This window comes from Vipera berus (assembly GCF_964194415.1).
Source record: "Vipera berus genome assembly, chromosome: 2".
Classification (NCBI taxonomy): Eukaryota; Metazoa; Chordata; class Lepidosauria; order Squamata; family Viperidae; genus Vipera; species Vipera berus.
This window is the reverse complement of record NC_138203.1, coordinates 28,573,362-28,590,667: the sequence shown is the minus strand read 5'-3', so window position 1 is coordinate 28,590,667 and position 17,306 is coordinate 28,573,362. Positions and strand designations below refer to the sequence as shown.

At 42.1% G+C, this 17,306-nt stretch overlaps 1 protein-coding gene across 5 annotated transcripts in view; it reads right to left on the bottom strand.

Annotated features, from left to right (window-relative positions):
* Nucleotides 1-17,306, bottom strand: part of KIF2A (kinesin family member 2A) — a 71,771-nt gene that overhangs the window by 13,025 nt on the left and 41,440 nt on the right. For 4 of the 5 annotated variants that reach the window (XM_081320250.1, XM_081320246.1, XM_081320247.1 and 1 more), the window contains exons 9-14: nt 14,389-14,551; nt 12,211-12,301; nt 10,280-10,343; nt 7,705-7,796; nt 7,438-7,580; nt 6,709-6,913 (exon numbers count right to left, since the gene is read on the bottom strand). In XM_081320250.1, coding sequence (XP_081176376.1) covers nt 6,709-6,913; nt 7,438-7,580; nt 7,705-7,796; nt 10,280-10,343; nt 12,211-12,301; nt 14,389-14,551 — 758 coding nt within the window. The remainder of the gene's footprint in view (nt 1-6,708; nt 6,914-7,437; nt 7,581-7,704; nt 7,797-10,279; nt 10,344-12,210; nt 12,302-14,388; nt 14,552-17,306) is intronic. The other variant, XM_081320248.1, reaches the window with a different exon arrangement.

Here is a 17,306-nt window from a genome sequence, read left to right as displayed (position 1 = left end):
TAACAGTTCTGCAAACAGGATCTCTTTTTAAAGAAAGCTGACACTTCCTCAAGATTAATCTTTTGCTATATAAAATGTTTACCAAGTGAAATTAGAAGTTAAGGAAATCTCTACCACTGTTTCTGTCTGTCTGTCCATCCATCCATCCATCCATCCATCCAGAGACCTTATCCTATCCACCAAGCTTTTCTAGTTTTGCAAGAATACCAATAACTCATATACAATCTCATAAATAAAAAACAAATTAAATCTAACAGTCAAACCTCAGCCAGCTTCAATGACAATAGAAAAGAAGATGGGCTTGCTCATCTTTGAATATAACCAATTAAAATATTTATTTTAAATAGCTGGCTTTTATCAGGAAATAAACTCTGTATGGGCAAATCTGGTCTAGTACAGACAGGTATAGAGGGGATATTTCTTTTGAAATGGATGAAAATATATTGGCCCTGGTCAGTTCATTCACTGGCAAAATATATCAATGTTTGAAGAATCTATATATTCAACTTTAAACAATTAAAACAATTATAGATTGTTAATTATTTTAATAAAAGGAGAAATGTTTCAGGACACTTCAAATGAGATGTAGTTTATATCTAAAAAGATTTAAATGCCTGAAAAACAGACTGAGGAATGTTTAATTAACTGACCTGATGGTTTTATTTTTGAATTATTTACAAAGACTGCTGGAAAAAAATGAAGGCTTATTTTTAATTTCAAATGTCAGGGATCCCCAATCCCTTGGCCGTGGTCCACTACCAGGTCATGGACTATTTGTAACTGGCTCGCGGACCAGAGCACATGCATACACAGCTCGACTTGCGCAAGCAGTGGGCCTGCACACACATGCCAGGCAACTAGACTTGTGTGTGGTGGACCAGCATACACACGCATGTAACTCAACCTGCAGTTGAGCTGCATGTGCATGCATGTACATATGCCGGCCCACGGCTCGCATGAGTTGAGCTGTGTGCGCTGGCCTGAAACTCATGTGGCCCAGTTCTCCTCCCCAGCCGGGCCGTCAAGCTGCAAAAGTTGGGGTCTGCCATCTACGTTATTAACAACATTTAGAAGATGACAAAGTACAGCAACAATTCAATAATTTAGTGGTTTCGTGTACATATACAAGCTGAAAAGACATATACATTCAAATAAAACATGACTACTTCATATTTATGTAGGGGTAACAGCAAGTAATAAAGAGCAGAAGTTTACGTTTGCAAACTAATTATAGTCTTTTTTTTCTTTGAGAGAAATATGTGATTAAAACAATTTGTAACTGGACTGATACTGATTTGAATGAATACAATCAGCACCTTCCTTTAAAGTCCAAAACAATATACCGTATATACTTGAGTATAAGCCGACTCGAGTATAAGCCGAGACCCCCAATTTCACCCCCAAAAACTGGAAAAAGTTATTGACTCGAGTATAAGCCGATCCACCGTTCTGCAAGCCTCTGCCGCCAGCAGAGGCTCGATCTGCCATTTTGCAAGCCTGAATACACAGGAATACCCTGTGTGGCCGCGGCTCTCGGGGAAGCCCTGGCTGTCCGCTTCCTCGCTCCACGCTGCCATTCGGGGCCCGCGCGTTCCCCAGGCAAATCGCGGCGCCCAGCAGGCGAGGAAACACGCCCGCTCCAGTCGCCCCCCCTTCCCTCAGGAGACGCGAAGCAAGTGACCGCCCGGAGCTTACCGAGGACTTGCGCGCGGCCGAAGCTTCGGTGCTTCCAGGATCGCGCGCACCTCTCCCAAGCCGCCGCCGTCCGGAGACCTGCCGAAGTTTGGGGAGGTTTGGGGAGGTGCGCGCGCACCTCCCCAAACCTCCCCAAACGTCGGCAGGTCTCCGGACCTCCGCGCCCTGCCTGCCTGCTTCTTTCCGCAGCGGAAAGAAGCAGGCAGGCAGGGCGCGGAGGAACGGAGACCTGCCGACGTTTGGGGAGGTTTGGGCGCCTCCCCAAACCTCCCCAAAGGTCGGCAGGTCTCCGTTCCTCCTGCCGACGTTTGGGGAGGTTTGGGCGCCTCCCCAAACCTCCCCAAAGGTCGGCAGGTCTCCGTTCCTCCTGCCGACGTTTGGGGAGGTTTGGGCGCCTCCCCAAACCTCCCCAAACATCGGCAGGTCTCCGTTCCTCCGCGCAGACCTGCCGACGTTTGGGGAGGTTTGGGCGCCTCCCCAAACCTCCCCAAACGTCGGCAGGTCTCCGTTCCTCCGCGCAGACCTGCCGACGTTTGGGGAGGTTTGGGCGCCTCCCCAAACGTCGGCAGGTCTCCGTTCCTCCGCGCAGACCTGCCGACGTTTGGGGAGGTTTGGGCGCCTCCCCAAACGTCGGCAGGTCTCCGTTCCTCCGCGCAGACCTGCCGACGTTTGGGGAGGTTTGGGCGCCTCCCCAAACCTCCCCAAACGTCGGCAGGTCTCCGTTCCTCCTGCCGACGTTTGGGGAGGTTTGGGCGCCTCCCCAAACGTCGGCAGGTCTCCGTTCCTCCGCGCAGACCTGCAGACGTTTGGGGAGGTTTGGGCGCCTCCCCAAACCTCCCCAAACCTCCCCAAACGTCGGCAGGTCTCCGTTCCTCCGCGCAGACCTGCAGACGTTTGGGGAGGTTTGGGCGCCTCCCCAAACCTCCCCAAACGTCGGCAGGTCTCCGTTCCTCCTGCCGACGTTTGGGGAAGTTTGGGCGCCTCCCCAAACGTCGGCAGGTCTCCGTTCCTCCGCGCAGACCTGCCGACGTTTGGGGAGGTTTGGGCGCCTCCCCAAACCTCCCCAGGTCTCCGTTCCTCCGCGCGGACCTGCCGACGTTTGGGGAGGTTTGGGCGCCTCCCCAAACCTCCCCAGGTCTCCGTTCCTCCTGCCGACGTTTGGGGAGGTTTGGGCGCCTCCCCAAACGTCGGCAGGTCTCCGTTCCTCCGCGCAGACCTGCCGACGTTTGGGGAGGTTTGGGCGCCTCCCCAAACCTCCCCAAACGTCGGCAGGTCTCCGTTCCTCCTGCCGACGTTTGGGGAGGTTTGGGCGCCTCCCCAAACCTCCCCAAACATCGGCAGGTCTCCGTTCCTCCGCGCAGACCTGCAGACGTTTGGGGAGGTTTGGGCGCCTCCCCAAACCTCCCCAAACCTCCCCAAACGTCGGCAGGTCTCCGTTCCTCCGCGCAGACCTGCAGACGTTTGGGGAGGTTTGGGCGCCTCCCCAAACCTCCCCAAACGTCGGCAGGTCTCCGTTCCTCCTGCCGACGTTTGGGGAAGTTTGGGCGCCTCCCCAAACCTCCCCAGGTCTCCGTTCCTCCGCACAGACCTGCCGACGTTTGGGGAGGTTTGGGCGCCTCCCCAAACCTCCCCAGGTCTCCGTTCCTCCTGCCGACGTTTGGGGAGGTTTGGGCGCCTCCCCAAACGTCGGCAGGTCTCCGTTCCTCCGCGCAGACCTGCCGACGTTTGGGGAGGTTTGGGCGCCTCCCCAAACCTCCCCAAACGTCGGCAGGTCTCCGTTCCTCCTGCCGACGTTTGGGGAGGTTTGGGCGCCTCCCCCAACCTCCCCAAACGTCGGCAGGTCTCCTCGGAGGAACGGAGACCTGCCGACGTTTGGGGAGGTTTGGGGAGGCGCCCAAACCTCCCCAAACGTCGGCAGGTCTGCGCGGAGGAACGGAGACCTGCCAACGTTTGGGGAGGTTTGGGGAGGCGCCCAAACCTCCCCAAACGTCGGCAGGAGGAACGGAGACCTGCCGACGTTTGGGGAGGTTTGGGGAGGCGCCCAAACCTCCCCAAACTTCGGCAGGTCTCCGGATGGCGGTGGCTTGGGAGAGGTGCGCGCGATCCCGGAAGCACCAAAGCCTCGGCCGCGCACAAGTCCTCGGTAAGTTTTTTTGTTGACTGGAGTATAAGCCGAAGTGGAATTTTTCAGCCCAAAAAGTGGGCTGAAAAATTCGGCTTATACTCAAGTATATACGGTAATATTATGCTTCCAGCATAATACAGATTACTCATAACCACTGTTTTCATAGTGAATCATTCATAAACTGTATTTTGTTAGCACAAATCAGTGTAGACTCCATTGCTCTTTTGGGGGTTAACAAAGTAAATAAAAGATCTATATTATAAACTAACAAATACAATGTTCTAAAACAAAAGGAAAGCTCCTCCCAGCCAACCTTTGGATGCTTTTATTTATCTATATTATTATAGAATGCCCCTCCTCTTCACCTTCTATATACGAAAATACAATTTCAATAAAGTTGTGTACAGAAAATATTTACAAAACCTGGCTCAACAAGTGTGTGTGTGGGGGGAGAGGGAATTGTCTCTAAGTTTAGAATTCTGGAACAATCCTGCCTATTGTCTCAGTTCACACAAAGAGAATAGGTACATCAAATATGTGCCCTAAGCTTTCTTACTTTTTGATATTACACTCCTTTTACATTAATGAAGCCTGGCAAACAGAAGACATACTGAAAGTAGAATAAGGAAACAGAGAACAGCATTTGAAGCTTATTATTTTATTGTCTTCTAATTTAGGCCCAAAAAGTATCAACCAAAAAAATAGTATTTGAAGCTTTTTTAAAACTAAATTCAAAGACAGCATAAGCCTATCAAAGAAAGATGTAAGAATGAATAAAAAAACAGCTCTTTGTGTTCTGTACATGCCTGCATTGATCCACAAACAGACACTGAATAATACTCATCCAACTATGCTGCAAACCCCGTTTTTTAGGCACCGGGGCATGTCAGATCAAAGACATCTCAATTTACTACTGTACTTTATCTTTAAATGCAAAAAATTGTATTTCTTGTTTCTTAAAGAGACAGAAACATAAATGGCAAGTTCATCTCTCAACCTTCCGACCCTACCCCTCATTAGTATCATAGCGAAGTCCAACCCCTTTTTGCTAGATGCCAACAGAAGGGACAAGTAGTATTTCTCTATGAGCGTAAAAGCCAACTGTTGCTGGACAAAGAAACAGAGGCAGGAATCCTGAAGCACAGCTCATGTTAGAATTTGAAGATTCAGTGAAACTCAACATACCTGATGCTCAAAAGGCTACCCAAGCAAGCAAAAAAACAAAACAAAAACAAATACCAATTCACTAAGTGGCCAAGTTGGGGAGTCTGGTGTCAGCCAGCTACTGAACAGACAGCAGCGAGACATCATTTCCCAGCCATTCTTGGAAGACACAAAGACCCTACGTGTTAGCCCCTGCTAGAACAGGAAGTCAATTATGAGCAATGAGCAGAGAAATCACTCTAAAAGCTTTCAAGATCCCTCCAAAAACTTTTGACCAAAAATCAGAAATGTCTATCATAAAATTGTACATCTTCTTCCACCCACTGAAATCTAGTATCCTTTTCATCTTGCAGAATTTGGGCTGAGAAACCTCCAGTATCAAGGCAAAAAAAGTATATATTGCTTCAAACTTGTCTAAGTAGACCATTATTTAAGGCTTAACATAACACAGAAATAGAATATCCATTTCAGTCCCCTTCATGTTCATGTATTTTTTTTTCTTTTGTCTACTGAAATCAACCCAATAAAGTAAATGGGTATTGTCAGAATCCATTTATATCATATTCATAAATGTATGTTTAAAACGTTGTTCCTGGATTCTGCCATCTCCTGAGGAGGAAGGAACGAAAAAGGAAAAGGCATTTCAAAGGAAAAGAGAAGCCTTTTGAGGGCTAGGGTAGGTAGCATCTGGCTTGTGTCAAGGAAGAGAGCAATAAACATAAAAGATCCTAAGTTCCTTTCCACCCCCCCCCCCCCGAGGTAAATGATGGGGGGCTGACCAAATGGGGTTAAGGGGGGGTTGAACTGGGAACTCCAAGCATGTCATAGTAAAGATTCCTTTTGGACTAGATTTGGCTCCAAGAGTTTTGTCTTCCTAAGATGTGGTTTGGGGTGGGTCCTGACAGGTATATATAAGCACCCCAATATACTGAAATAATTGTCAGGAATATATAATAATAGATTTTTGTACTATTGTAGATGAAAAATACTTATCCATCTGATCATTTCAAATATTCAGCTAAACTTAGGTGTTCTATGTACAATTATTCTAAAGCTTATTTACCTTTCCATATTAATTAGAAGAATATGGTGAGAAAGAGCAGGAGGGTATATGACTATGCCCTATTTTTTCACCCATCTTATGTTTTCTCTTATCTGGCTCTAACAACATTTACAATATGCAGAAAATAATACAACTACAATTACATATTTAACTTGAAGAAGTACCAATTGAATTAAATAAAACATTTTAAAGAAGAATACTGGACTGACAAAAACAGGCAAAAAATAAAAACCTATAGGGACTAAACATTCAGGTTTAAGCAGCTGGCAACTGGTATAAACGCTCAAGTGGTTAGTAGTCCATCATTTTCTTGCTTTCAGCCTTTTTTCAAACAATGTACAAGTTCTATTTTTCCAATGTTCCTTGATAAACTAAGGAACCAAATTAGTTTCATAATTAATCAAATCTGTTTAGATGTTCCAGCATCAACTTTGTATCTATTCTTAGCAATGAAGTAAACAACTTGAAATGACATAATCAATTCACAGTACTTATCGTTTATACTTATGTTGGCGTGTACCATATACAGTGCCTATATGTAAGCATTTAAAATGGAATAACCATCATCTATACTAAACCATTAATGTAATAAATGTGTTTGAAAAGTTTGCATTTGATATAAGGTGGAAAGTTAAGTTTAGCTGACAAGCATTTCTTTTACCTTGAGTGCTAAAAGGCTCTTGTTAATTTCAGCACCTTCTAGTCGGGTTTGCCTATCTGCACTGGAAGTATCAGCTCCTCTTTCATTTCCAGCCAAGTCAATTAGGGAAAATTTACCATGTAGTTTCCCTTTCCTCCGGAGGATGATCTGAAACACTGCATGACTTCGAGATGAGTGTGCATTTGCTGATGTTTGGCCAGATGTTCTTTAACAAAGAGGTGGGAAAGACAGAATGAAATGTCACTGAATGTTATTAACAAGATTAGTGTATTCAATACTGTTATAATTTCTGTTAAAAATCATCAAAGTAAGAAACATTTGAAAGATCTATTACAATTATGCTGTCCTCTTCAATTACAATTTTGGTTGAGACACATTATTAGCATGTTTTCCATTTATACTACAAATTGTACAATACCTCTAAATTCCGTAATTCTTTAAAAAATATATTTACATGTGAACATAAAATGGGACAATGCTTAAAATAATTGTTAATACATTTGAAAACACTAAGTTGAATATATTAAAAATGCTTCCTATACAAAGAGGAAAAATCTATGTTGATAAATTCTGTGAAACAAAAACTTTTTTTCTAAAATACAGGCAATTCTGAAACTTCATTTAGGTTGTACTCCAAGAAAATACATTTTAAAAAAAATCAAACTATTTAATTTTTTAAACCTTATCTACTGTAAGTTCATAATGTGAAAGAGGGGGAAAAAAGAATACCTGCAACTGTTGCCTATCTCAATAAGTTTTAGTACATCTTCAACACATTTAACCTCTCGCTCCTGTAATCCCACCACCTGGACTTGCTGTTTACCATCTTCTAAAACTCTTAATTTGGTCTTCCTGTTCAGTAAGTCGAAAACCTTATGGGGGAGTGGGAGGGAGGGAGAAGAGATGTGTATGTTAGCTAGGGAATTTCTGGAGCATTAATATAGTTCTGTCTGTCAGAAGTTATATATGTTTATATTTTAGAAATAAATCACGTACCTTTCCACTGTAAATCTCAAAAAACGTTGCATATACTTGAAGTTCCAGTTTTTTATAGTTTGGCTTCTTCAACATTAAAAAGACATCTCTAGCTGCAAATAGATTAGAATTACAGGAAATGGCAAACAGAAAAACTTCAGAAATGCACAACAGTTCACATATGGATATATTTATTAACTATACTGAGTGATCAGCTAAAAAAATGCTGGAATTTATAAAACGCTTTCTGTGTTCATTATGCTTTATCTACAAATTGAGAGTCCACAAGTAATATGGAACTGGATGCTAAAGGCACAAACAGAATGAAACATAAATAACAGGCTTGAGCTATTCCAACTCCCATCCCTCTTCCTTCAGAATTGCTTGAAGAAGGTCTGTAACATCAGTGGCACATGACCCAATTCCCAGCTTGCATTGTATGTGCATCTGAAATTGTAATTTAAACCAGGAATCATAACTTAGTTATTTTAAAAAGTCCAAAGTCCTGAACTGCTGAGCTATTAACTAGAGTTTAATTTTCTTGATTCACATATCATAAGCTAGGTAATCAGATGAACTAGATATTGGTTATTTCCCTTCCAGAAAAATAAAATGAAAGGGATAACTTTTCACGTAAACATGTAGCATAAACCAAATGTGGGCTCTGTATACATTTTATATGTCCCATTTGTCGTCCCCCCCCAATCTCTGCATGGATTCTAAAACCAAATTAAGAATGTTGCAATTAGCACTTATTTTGGAATAGTTTCAAATTACAATGTAAAACAACATGTTTTACCCTAAGGCAGGGGCGTCAAACTGCTGGCCCATGGGCCTGATGCATCATGGCAAAATCGTGCACACCCCATTGCCAGCAATGGAAAAAAAGTCACAATACATTGTGATGTTGCGAGTTTGACACCCGTGCCCTAAGGACTATGAGCTAATAAAAATTCCCCCCAAAATATGTTCCCACCTCTTTAACTCATGACAGACCTTTAACTCTATCCAAAAGCAATTTTCAGAATTGGGGGAAGACAGAAAAACTATTTCCCCCTCTTTCTGTCTACACAGATATAGCTGTAGTATGTAATGAATGTAAAATGTTACCTAAGATGTATGAATATTGCTTAGATTGATTCACCAAGAAAGATCCATTATTGTGTGAAATCTGCTACATCTGATATCCAATGAATCAAAATCTATGCAATTGTTTATTATTATTAAGCCAACATTTCTAGATGAATTAGCATCTTGAGACATTAAATGTTACTGAAACATTTTTAAAGCCCTAGTAAAACAATGAAAATACTAGAGTATGAGAAAGTGTGACTGTAAATATAGAGGTAACTGAAGCCTCTGTCCTAGCCCACTTGAATGAAGAAAGACTTTTATTTTCCATTTTAAGTTAAAAGGCTCCTCTAATGTAGAGCAGTTTAGGAGGTGTACATACTTGTATATATTTCATTCATACCTCATTTTAGGGCATAATGTGATTTATTTATTTAACTGCCTTATTTAGTAACTGTTCAGTTATAAGGATGATGAAAAAGTAATTTTATGACCAGTCCCTGAATTTGTGGCCTTTGCAGATCTGTAAAGCAAAGCAAAGCTGAATTCAAACCATAAGCAAGTTATGATTTCACTTAGTGACTGCTTCACTTAATGACCAAGTTGCAGGTCTCAGTTGTGGTCACTACAGGAAGACTACCTGTAAGCTTTATTTTATTTTTTACCAATAGTTAGGGAAATAGGGAAAATTGGGGGGGAAAGGTAATAAGGTAGTATAAAATAAAACATTTTTAAAGGGCAGGGACATGAGATAGAGAGATGGAAAAAGAGAAAGAAAAGGATCAACACTGCAGTCCACATAGCTTTCATAGCAAACAACATGAAAGTGATTTTGTTTTATCTGTTTCTGGTTTTTTAAAAACTTTCTAGTCTAGCCTATGTAGCTCTGATAAAATATGGTGAGCATCCATCTGATTATTAACCAGACCCACATATGCTTAGCTTTTCAGAATTAAAATTCAAGATCAGCATGCAACCCATATACCTAGCAATTCATTTAAATTGACGGGTGTTATCCATAAGCCACAAATGGTCACATTTTGAAAAACCTGTATACTAGAATCAACTAATTATAAGAAAAAGAAATACAGTAATGGGCACCATGTTGAGGAAATACAGGCTTGTACTTACTCTGAAAGTTTACTGGGGGATTAATCCATACTTAGTGTCCTTGTGGCAAAAAATGGATTAAGTCCTATGTATGCTGCTTTGGGTTATCAATCCCTCTATCCCAATAAAAAGCCTCAGCAGCCTCTCAAACACCACCTTAGAGGATTGCTGTGGCCATGGAAAGGCTGAGACATTTTACCGATGGTTCAGTAACTTTCAAGGAAAAAGGGAAGTAGCAATGGGGAGAAATCATAAAAACTTCCTTCTACAAATGTTCATTTGCTAAGATTGTTCCAAGGTCCACCCCAAAGTGATCCATAATACACAGCTAGTGTTTCTTTTCAATTTTGATGGCATGTTTACAGCAATTTCAACTATAACCACAGATTTTCTCAGTAGTATTAAAATTTCTTACCAGCAAGGGCATAAATTCCTTTTGAACAGTCTTGGTTCTTTCCTGAAAAGTCACCACCCATAGTCTAAGGCAAAAATGAAATGAGAAATATTAGAGGGACAATTATGTAAATTCAGTCTTGTTGATGAAGTAGCATGACTATCGTTTTCACTGAGCAGACTCGTGTAAAATAACAAATTTGTTCTCTAAAGATGCTAAAGTTCCCTCTATAGTGCCAATAAGTAAATATTCCCCCCAAAATGAAATAAAATTTAAGGTAACTATGGATGTTTTTAATTTAATAGCAACCCATCTCTGAATGCTTTAGGGTCTAAGTAGACCTCTTTGTCTGCAAGGATCTGTACCACACTGGTGTAATCCTAGGACAAGACCTCCCTAACCTGAAGTTGCTCTTGAAGGCAATTCCTGCTCTCATCACTCAAACACAATAGTTGTGGGATGAGTTGCCTGATCCCCAGAGAATTCCTGACTGAGGCCCCAAAGAAAATGAGGAAATCTAAAGCTCAAAAACAGAAGAGGGGCTCTCCATATCAGAATTCAGATTAACAATCCTAGAGAGGAATTATAATATGAATGGGAGCTCCCTGAAAATACAGGAGTGCTACAAGTATCTGATCATTCTCTACAGAAGATATATTCACACTGAGGAACCTACTGCCAGATGCTATAAGGGTAATAATAATAAAGTTGGAAGGGACCTTGGAGGTCATCTACTCCAACCCCCTGCCCAGGCAGGGAACCCTATACCATTTCAGACAAATGGCTGTCCAATCTTTTCTTAAAGACTTCCAGTGTTGGAGTATTCACAGCTTCTGGAGGCAGGTTGTTCCACTGATTAATTGTTCTAATTGTCAGGAAGTTTCTCCTTAGTTCTAGGTTGCATCTCTCTTTGGTTAGTTTCCATCCATTGCTTCTTGTCCTGCCCTCAGATGCTTTGGAGACTAGCTTGACTCCCTCTTCTTTGTGGCAGCCCCTGAGATATTGGAACACTGCTATCATGGCCCCTTTTCGTCCTTCTCTTCATTAAACCAAGTAAAGGTTCCCCCGCACATGCGTGCTAGTCGTTTCCGACTCTAGGGGCCGGTGCTCATCTCCGTTTCAAAGATGAAGAGCCAGCGTTTGTCCAAGGACGTCTCCGTGGTCATGTGGCCGGCATGACTAGATGCCAAAGGTGCACGGAACGCTGTTACCTTCCCACCGTAGTGGTCCCTATTTTTCTACTTGCATTTTTACGTGCTTTCCAACTGCTAGGCTGGCAGAAGCTGGGACGAGTAACAGGCGCTCACTCTGTTACGCGGCACTCGGGATTCGACCCGCCAAACTGCCGACCTTCTGATCGACAAGCTCAGCGTCCTAACCCACTGAGCCGCCGCGTCCCCTTCATTAAACTAAGGTAAAGGTAAAGGTTCCCCCGCACATTCTAGGGGCCGGTGCTCATCTCCGTTTCAAAGCCGAAGAGCCGTTGGCAGAAGCTGGGACGAGTAACAGGCGCTCACTCTGTTACGCGGCACTCAGGATTCAACCTGCCAAACTGCCAACCTTCTGATCGACAAGCTCAGCGTCCTAACTCACTGAGCCACCACGTCATTAAAATAGATATACCCAATTCCAGCAACACTTCCTTATATGTTTTAGTCTCCAGTCCTCTAATCATCTTTATTGCTTTTCTGTGTACTCTTTCTAGAGTCTCGACGTCTTTTTTACATCGTGGTGACCAAAACTGGATGCAGTATTCCAAGTGTGGCCTTACCAAGGCACTGTAAGGTGGTATTAACACTTCAAGTGATATTGATTCTATCCCTCTATTAATGCAGCCTAGCACTGTGTTGGCTTTTCTGGCAGCTGCAGCACACTGCTTGCTCATATTTAAGTGATTGTCCACTAAGACTCCGAGTCACTCAAAGAATGTTGAAATTAGCAGGAAAACTTACATGGGTTTTTCCACTGCCTGTTTGCCCATATGCAAAACATGTAGCCATTCCTCTTTCAAATATAGTTTCCACTAGTGGTCTTGCAGTAAACCTTCAGCAAAAAAGAAAATAACATTCAACTATATTTAATATTTAATTCAAAGCTAGTGAAGTTCCATACAGTCCACACTTTGCTACAATTCTTCTTCAAGATTTCAATAGCTGAGTTTCAGAGAATCAGTTATGATCAGAAATTATTTTTGAAAAACTGAAGAACCACTGAATACAACAGGCTCTTATTCTACCATCTATACACATCTTTTCAATTAGCTTAAAATACCAAAAAAAATATCTAGCATTGTTAAGTTATGTGTATATTAGAGAGTTTATATTCAGGGCAGAAAAATGACATAAATAAAAGCTTCTGGCCACAAATTCTTCCATGCCAAATTCATTGTCCTATAAGAAACTTTGTTCCAGTCCTTATCAATAAGATTAAGGCAATGCAGGATATTGAAATGCTCCTTCCAGAATTCTGTGAGGATCAACTAGATGTCAGAGATGATCTCAAAACATTTCTGGAAAGCACCTTGGTGTACAATTCAAAATGACCTGCTGATCCATGGGCTGAATAAGAGTACTAGTGTTGGAAGGCAGGAATCTTACAATGATGAAGCTGAACTCCTCCAGTAAGTCATCCTCCAAACCTGGAGGGTAGCAGGCGCATTGTCCAAAAGTAGGAGAGCTTTCAGAGGCAAATCTTCATCCAGCAAATATTTTTTCACTGAGGGACCAAACACTTCATTTATCCACTCAGTGAAAATTTGCTTTGTGATCCAAGCTTTGCTGTTTGCCCTCCACATAACATGGAGTTTGCTTTTTGTGACATTATGCTTCTTGAAAAGTCATGATTTTTCATTATGATAGAATAGCAGAAGTTTAATTTTTAAGTCCTCACCTGCATTCCCACACAACAACCTGTCCTTCATTGGTTTTGAGCCTTTTCCTTCTAATGCCTTTTCCTCTTTTGTTATGTAAGTTCTATTCATGGGGGGGGGGTTTTCAAAAAAAAAGCCCGGTCTCATCACAGTGAAAAACTTTGTGGGGAATAAAATCCTCAACTTCTATATAGTCATGAAATCCACAAATTTTGTCAGCAGCCTTTTTATTAGCACCCTCTGCCTCGTCATGCCTTATGACACTATGGATACCTGGTCCTCTTTTTAAAATTACCTTAGCATGTAACAGTTTCGCTTTTTGACATATCATGTCTTCTGACACACTGTTGCCCACTAACTGCTTACCCAAATTAATAATAGCCTTTCAACTCCATTGAATGTTTGGGAATGCTGCTTTAATATTGCTTTAACTTATTTGGCAACATCAGCCTTTTTTATCACTTCTTTATTCTTAATGACAGTGGAGGCTCTTGCTATTCCCTAGCATTATCAGTAATGTGAATACCGCTCTCACATTTGTCTATTCTTTTTTTTTGCTCAATGTGCAATGTAATTTTTTCTGCTCAGCGGTGTCACTGCTCATTTTCTTAGGACCCATGATCAGAAGTGCAAAAATACACAAAATGCCCAGAAAAGCTAAGATAAGACCACAAGGGGATGTGCATAGGCAAGACGTATCACATTACTAATACATGACCCTTTGTTTTGGCTGGAAAGAGCAGTGAGTCACGAGGCAGCGGATAAAAAAAAAGTTCTAGCTTACGCGTACCAAACAAACCGTGAGGATCGGGACAAAATTTTCATGTCATCATGCCTCGAATACCAAATTCAATGACTTTCAAAGCAATCAAGTACTGAGGTACCACTGTATGTCTGGCTAAAACTTTCCTTGCTAGTTTGGAATCAATACCACTTTCATTTTTAGCTTTCTCTGTACTAGCTGCAGACCCAGAACTCAAGGAAGGTTACATGAAATAAAACATCCATTGTGAAAATTAAAAAAAATCATTGTGACATGCCTGGAGCTTCCAGGGCTTTTTGCCAGCTTATCATATAGCATATTTTCCTGCAGACTCTCAAACAATTGCTCTGTTAGTTTGTAATAGCTTAACAGATGATACTGAAAAGAGATATCAATATCAATGACAATACATTGAGTCAGATATCCAAACTGGAGAGTAACATGAACTTGCAGAAAATGAAAGCATCAGGTTTTACAGTGCACACAAACAATACATACCTGTAGACCATTTCATTAGGGGCACTGTCATCAAAGGCGTAATCAAATCGGAATGTTTGGTTTTCTAAGTACCTTGTTAAATCTACTTTTTGCTTAGGTTCATGTACCATCACAACATCTTTGCTTGGAATTGTTATGACATCAAGATCTTTCATTACAGTTTCTAGAGAGGAAGTGAAACACTGCATTAATCTTCAGAATATCTGAATTTAACAACTGAAACATTCATATGACAGTAAAATTTGACATGTAAAAAGGTACTGTAGCCCATATGGAAATAGGCTATAGTATCTTTTTATATAAAGATCATTCTGTGAATTTTTGATAAAAATTATGTATGTTTCTCGGGCCTCATTCCAAATAAGAATTTCCTTAGAAATTAAACTATGCAGAAAAATTTGCACAGATTATACAATGCTGCCATTTTGCCATTTGTTTCACCTTTATGCAAAGACATCTACAAATTATAATTTAATATATTATTTATTACACTTAATGGATACATTGTTTAGAAATATAAATAATTAAAAACCACAAGGTTTGAATGAAAACATGAATTGTAAGGAATTTACAAAATTGAACCTAAAATATGCCTGGCTTTTTTCCAGATCCAAAGTAGTCACCGCCTAGGTATCCATTCTTTATTTTTTGCTCAGTATTTCTACATTCTAATCCAGAGGTCAGCAAACTATGGCCCCAAGATCAAATCTGTAAATGTCCAGGCAGGCAGCAGATTGCCAGGGCTAAGGCTCAATCAACTTTCTGGGGCAAGAGGTAGATTTTCCTGGATAGTGGTGGCAGCCTTCATGCTAGCAGGCCAGCACTGTCCAATGGCCGTCACACGTATTGGTCTGCAGACCTGCCAGCTGCACCTGCAGAGGTGAAGTGGCTCTGATCCTTTAGAGAAACAGTCTGCCAACCTTGTTCTACTGGTCTGTGATTGAAACAAAATCAAATCAGTGTCTTGCACCAAGTTTAGAAATGAACAGCACTGAGCACAAACCACTGAGAATGACTTTCATACAGTAATCCTCAAGGTAGAACCATTTGTTCAGTGACCATTCAAAATTATGATGGCACTGAACAAAGGGACATACAACCAGTCCTTGAAGTTATGACCACTGCAGTACATCCATGGACTTGTGAACAAAATTGAGGCATTTAGCAACCAGCTTGTACTTATGACGCATTGCAGGATCTTGCAAATTATGTGGTCACCATTTGCAACTTTCCCTGCTGGTTTCCCACAAGTCAATGGGGAAGCTGGCAAGGAAGGTTTCAAGGTTTCAAGCCTTGGTGGAGCAGTGGGCTAATGCCTTCTTAAGTAACACCAGCTGCCTGCAATTAGTGCAGGTTCGAGTCCCACCAGGCTCAAGCTTGACTCAGCCTTCCATCCTTCCGAGGTAGGTAAAATGAGGACCCAGATTGTTGGGGGCAATAAGCTGACTTTGTAATAATGCCACTTGGGGGGGAGACGAAAGCCCTAATAAGCAGGCATATACATAGAATGAAGGCTATTGCTAAGCACATTGATTTTTGCTTCTTAGATTGCAAGCTGCCCTGAGTCTTCGGAGAAGGGCGGGATATAAATGGGATTAAAAAAAAAAGTCGGTTGGGTAAGTTACCCCAACCCCTCCAGTCTCTCTTTGCTTATACATACTGCACCTTCCTTTTCCCGTTTGCTCACAAGCTGTCAGGCCTAGTCCAAGAGTGATGCAATATGGTCCAGTTTTTTATCTGCTCACACCATACAGACAGCCTCTTGCCTGACTAAACTTATACTATCCTAGATATAATGGATATAGTCTGGGAGATTCAAGGGAGTAGCTATCCTAAATCTCTTCCCCTTTCCAGAATCCAGCTCTGGACTCTGCTATTTAATGAAAAGAAGGACTAGGGGTGACATGATAGCAGTATTCCAATATCTCAGGGGCTGCCACAAAGAGGGAGTCAAGCTATTCTCCAAAGCACCTGAAGGCAGGACAAGAAGCAACGGATAGAAACTAATCAAGGAGAGAAGCAACCTAGAACTAAGGAGAAATTTCCTGACAGTTAGAACAATTAATCAGTGGAACAACCTGCCTCCAGAGGTGGTGAATGCTCCAACACTGGAAGTTTTTAAGAAGAGACTGGACAACCATTTGTCTGAAATAGGGTTTCCTGCCAGACCAGGGGGTTGGACTAGAAGACCTCCAAGGTCCCTTCCAATCCAACTGTTATTTTGTTTTTGGGCTTGCCCCCCTCCTTGGAATGGGCTCCCTCCTTCCAAGGACCCTATAATTGTGTTAGTGTAGTTTATTACATATTTATGTATCCACCAATGTCCTTCTTCCCAAGCCTCCTTTGGGCCACGCACCGCAGATCTTTTTTCCCCAGCCTTCCTGCACTCACACACATTTATGGAGCCACCAGAGGTCCACACCTCTTTCCCTTGCCTCCCTGTGCTTGTACACACCCACCAGCACCCTCCTTCCCTGGCCTTCCTGCACTCATGCCATGCAACACACTTCTCCACGGATCATTCCAAACTGCACAACTACTTCATCATGATGAATGTACCCGTCTAAAATAACCATCTTCTCTACTTTAAAACTGGACACCAATGGTTAGGTGGGATTCATTATCAATACTTTGGTCCCTATTCTTATTGGTTTGTAAACTTACATTCTGGTAAATTACATTTATTATTTTTCACTGGTAAAATTCGTGTGTGTGTGTGTGTAGCACGCACACATGTGTGTCTTCAAACCTTTGTTAATTCCAGGTTGACTCCCAGACTACTCTGCAGTTTTCTTAGTAAGGTTTCGGAAGTGGCTTGCCACTGCTTTCTTCCTAGGGCTGAAAGAAAATGACTGCCCAAGGTCAGGCAGCTAGCTTTGTGTGCTAGAACTCAGCCCCCCCCCCCCTTTGTAACTTAA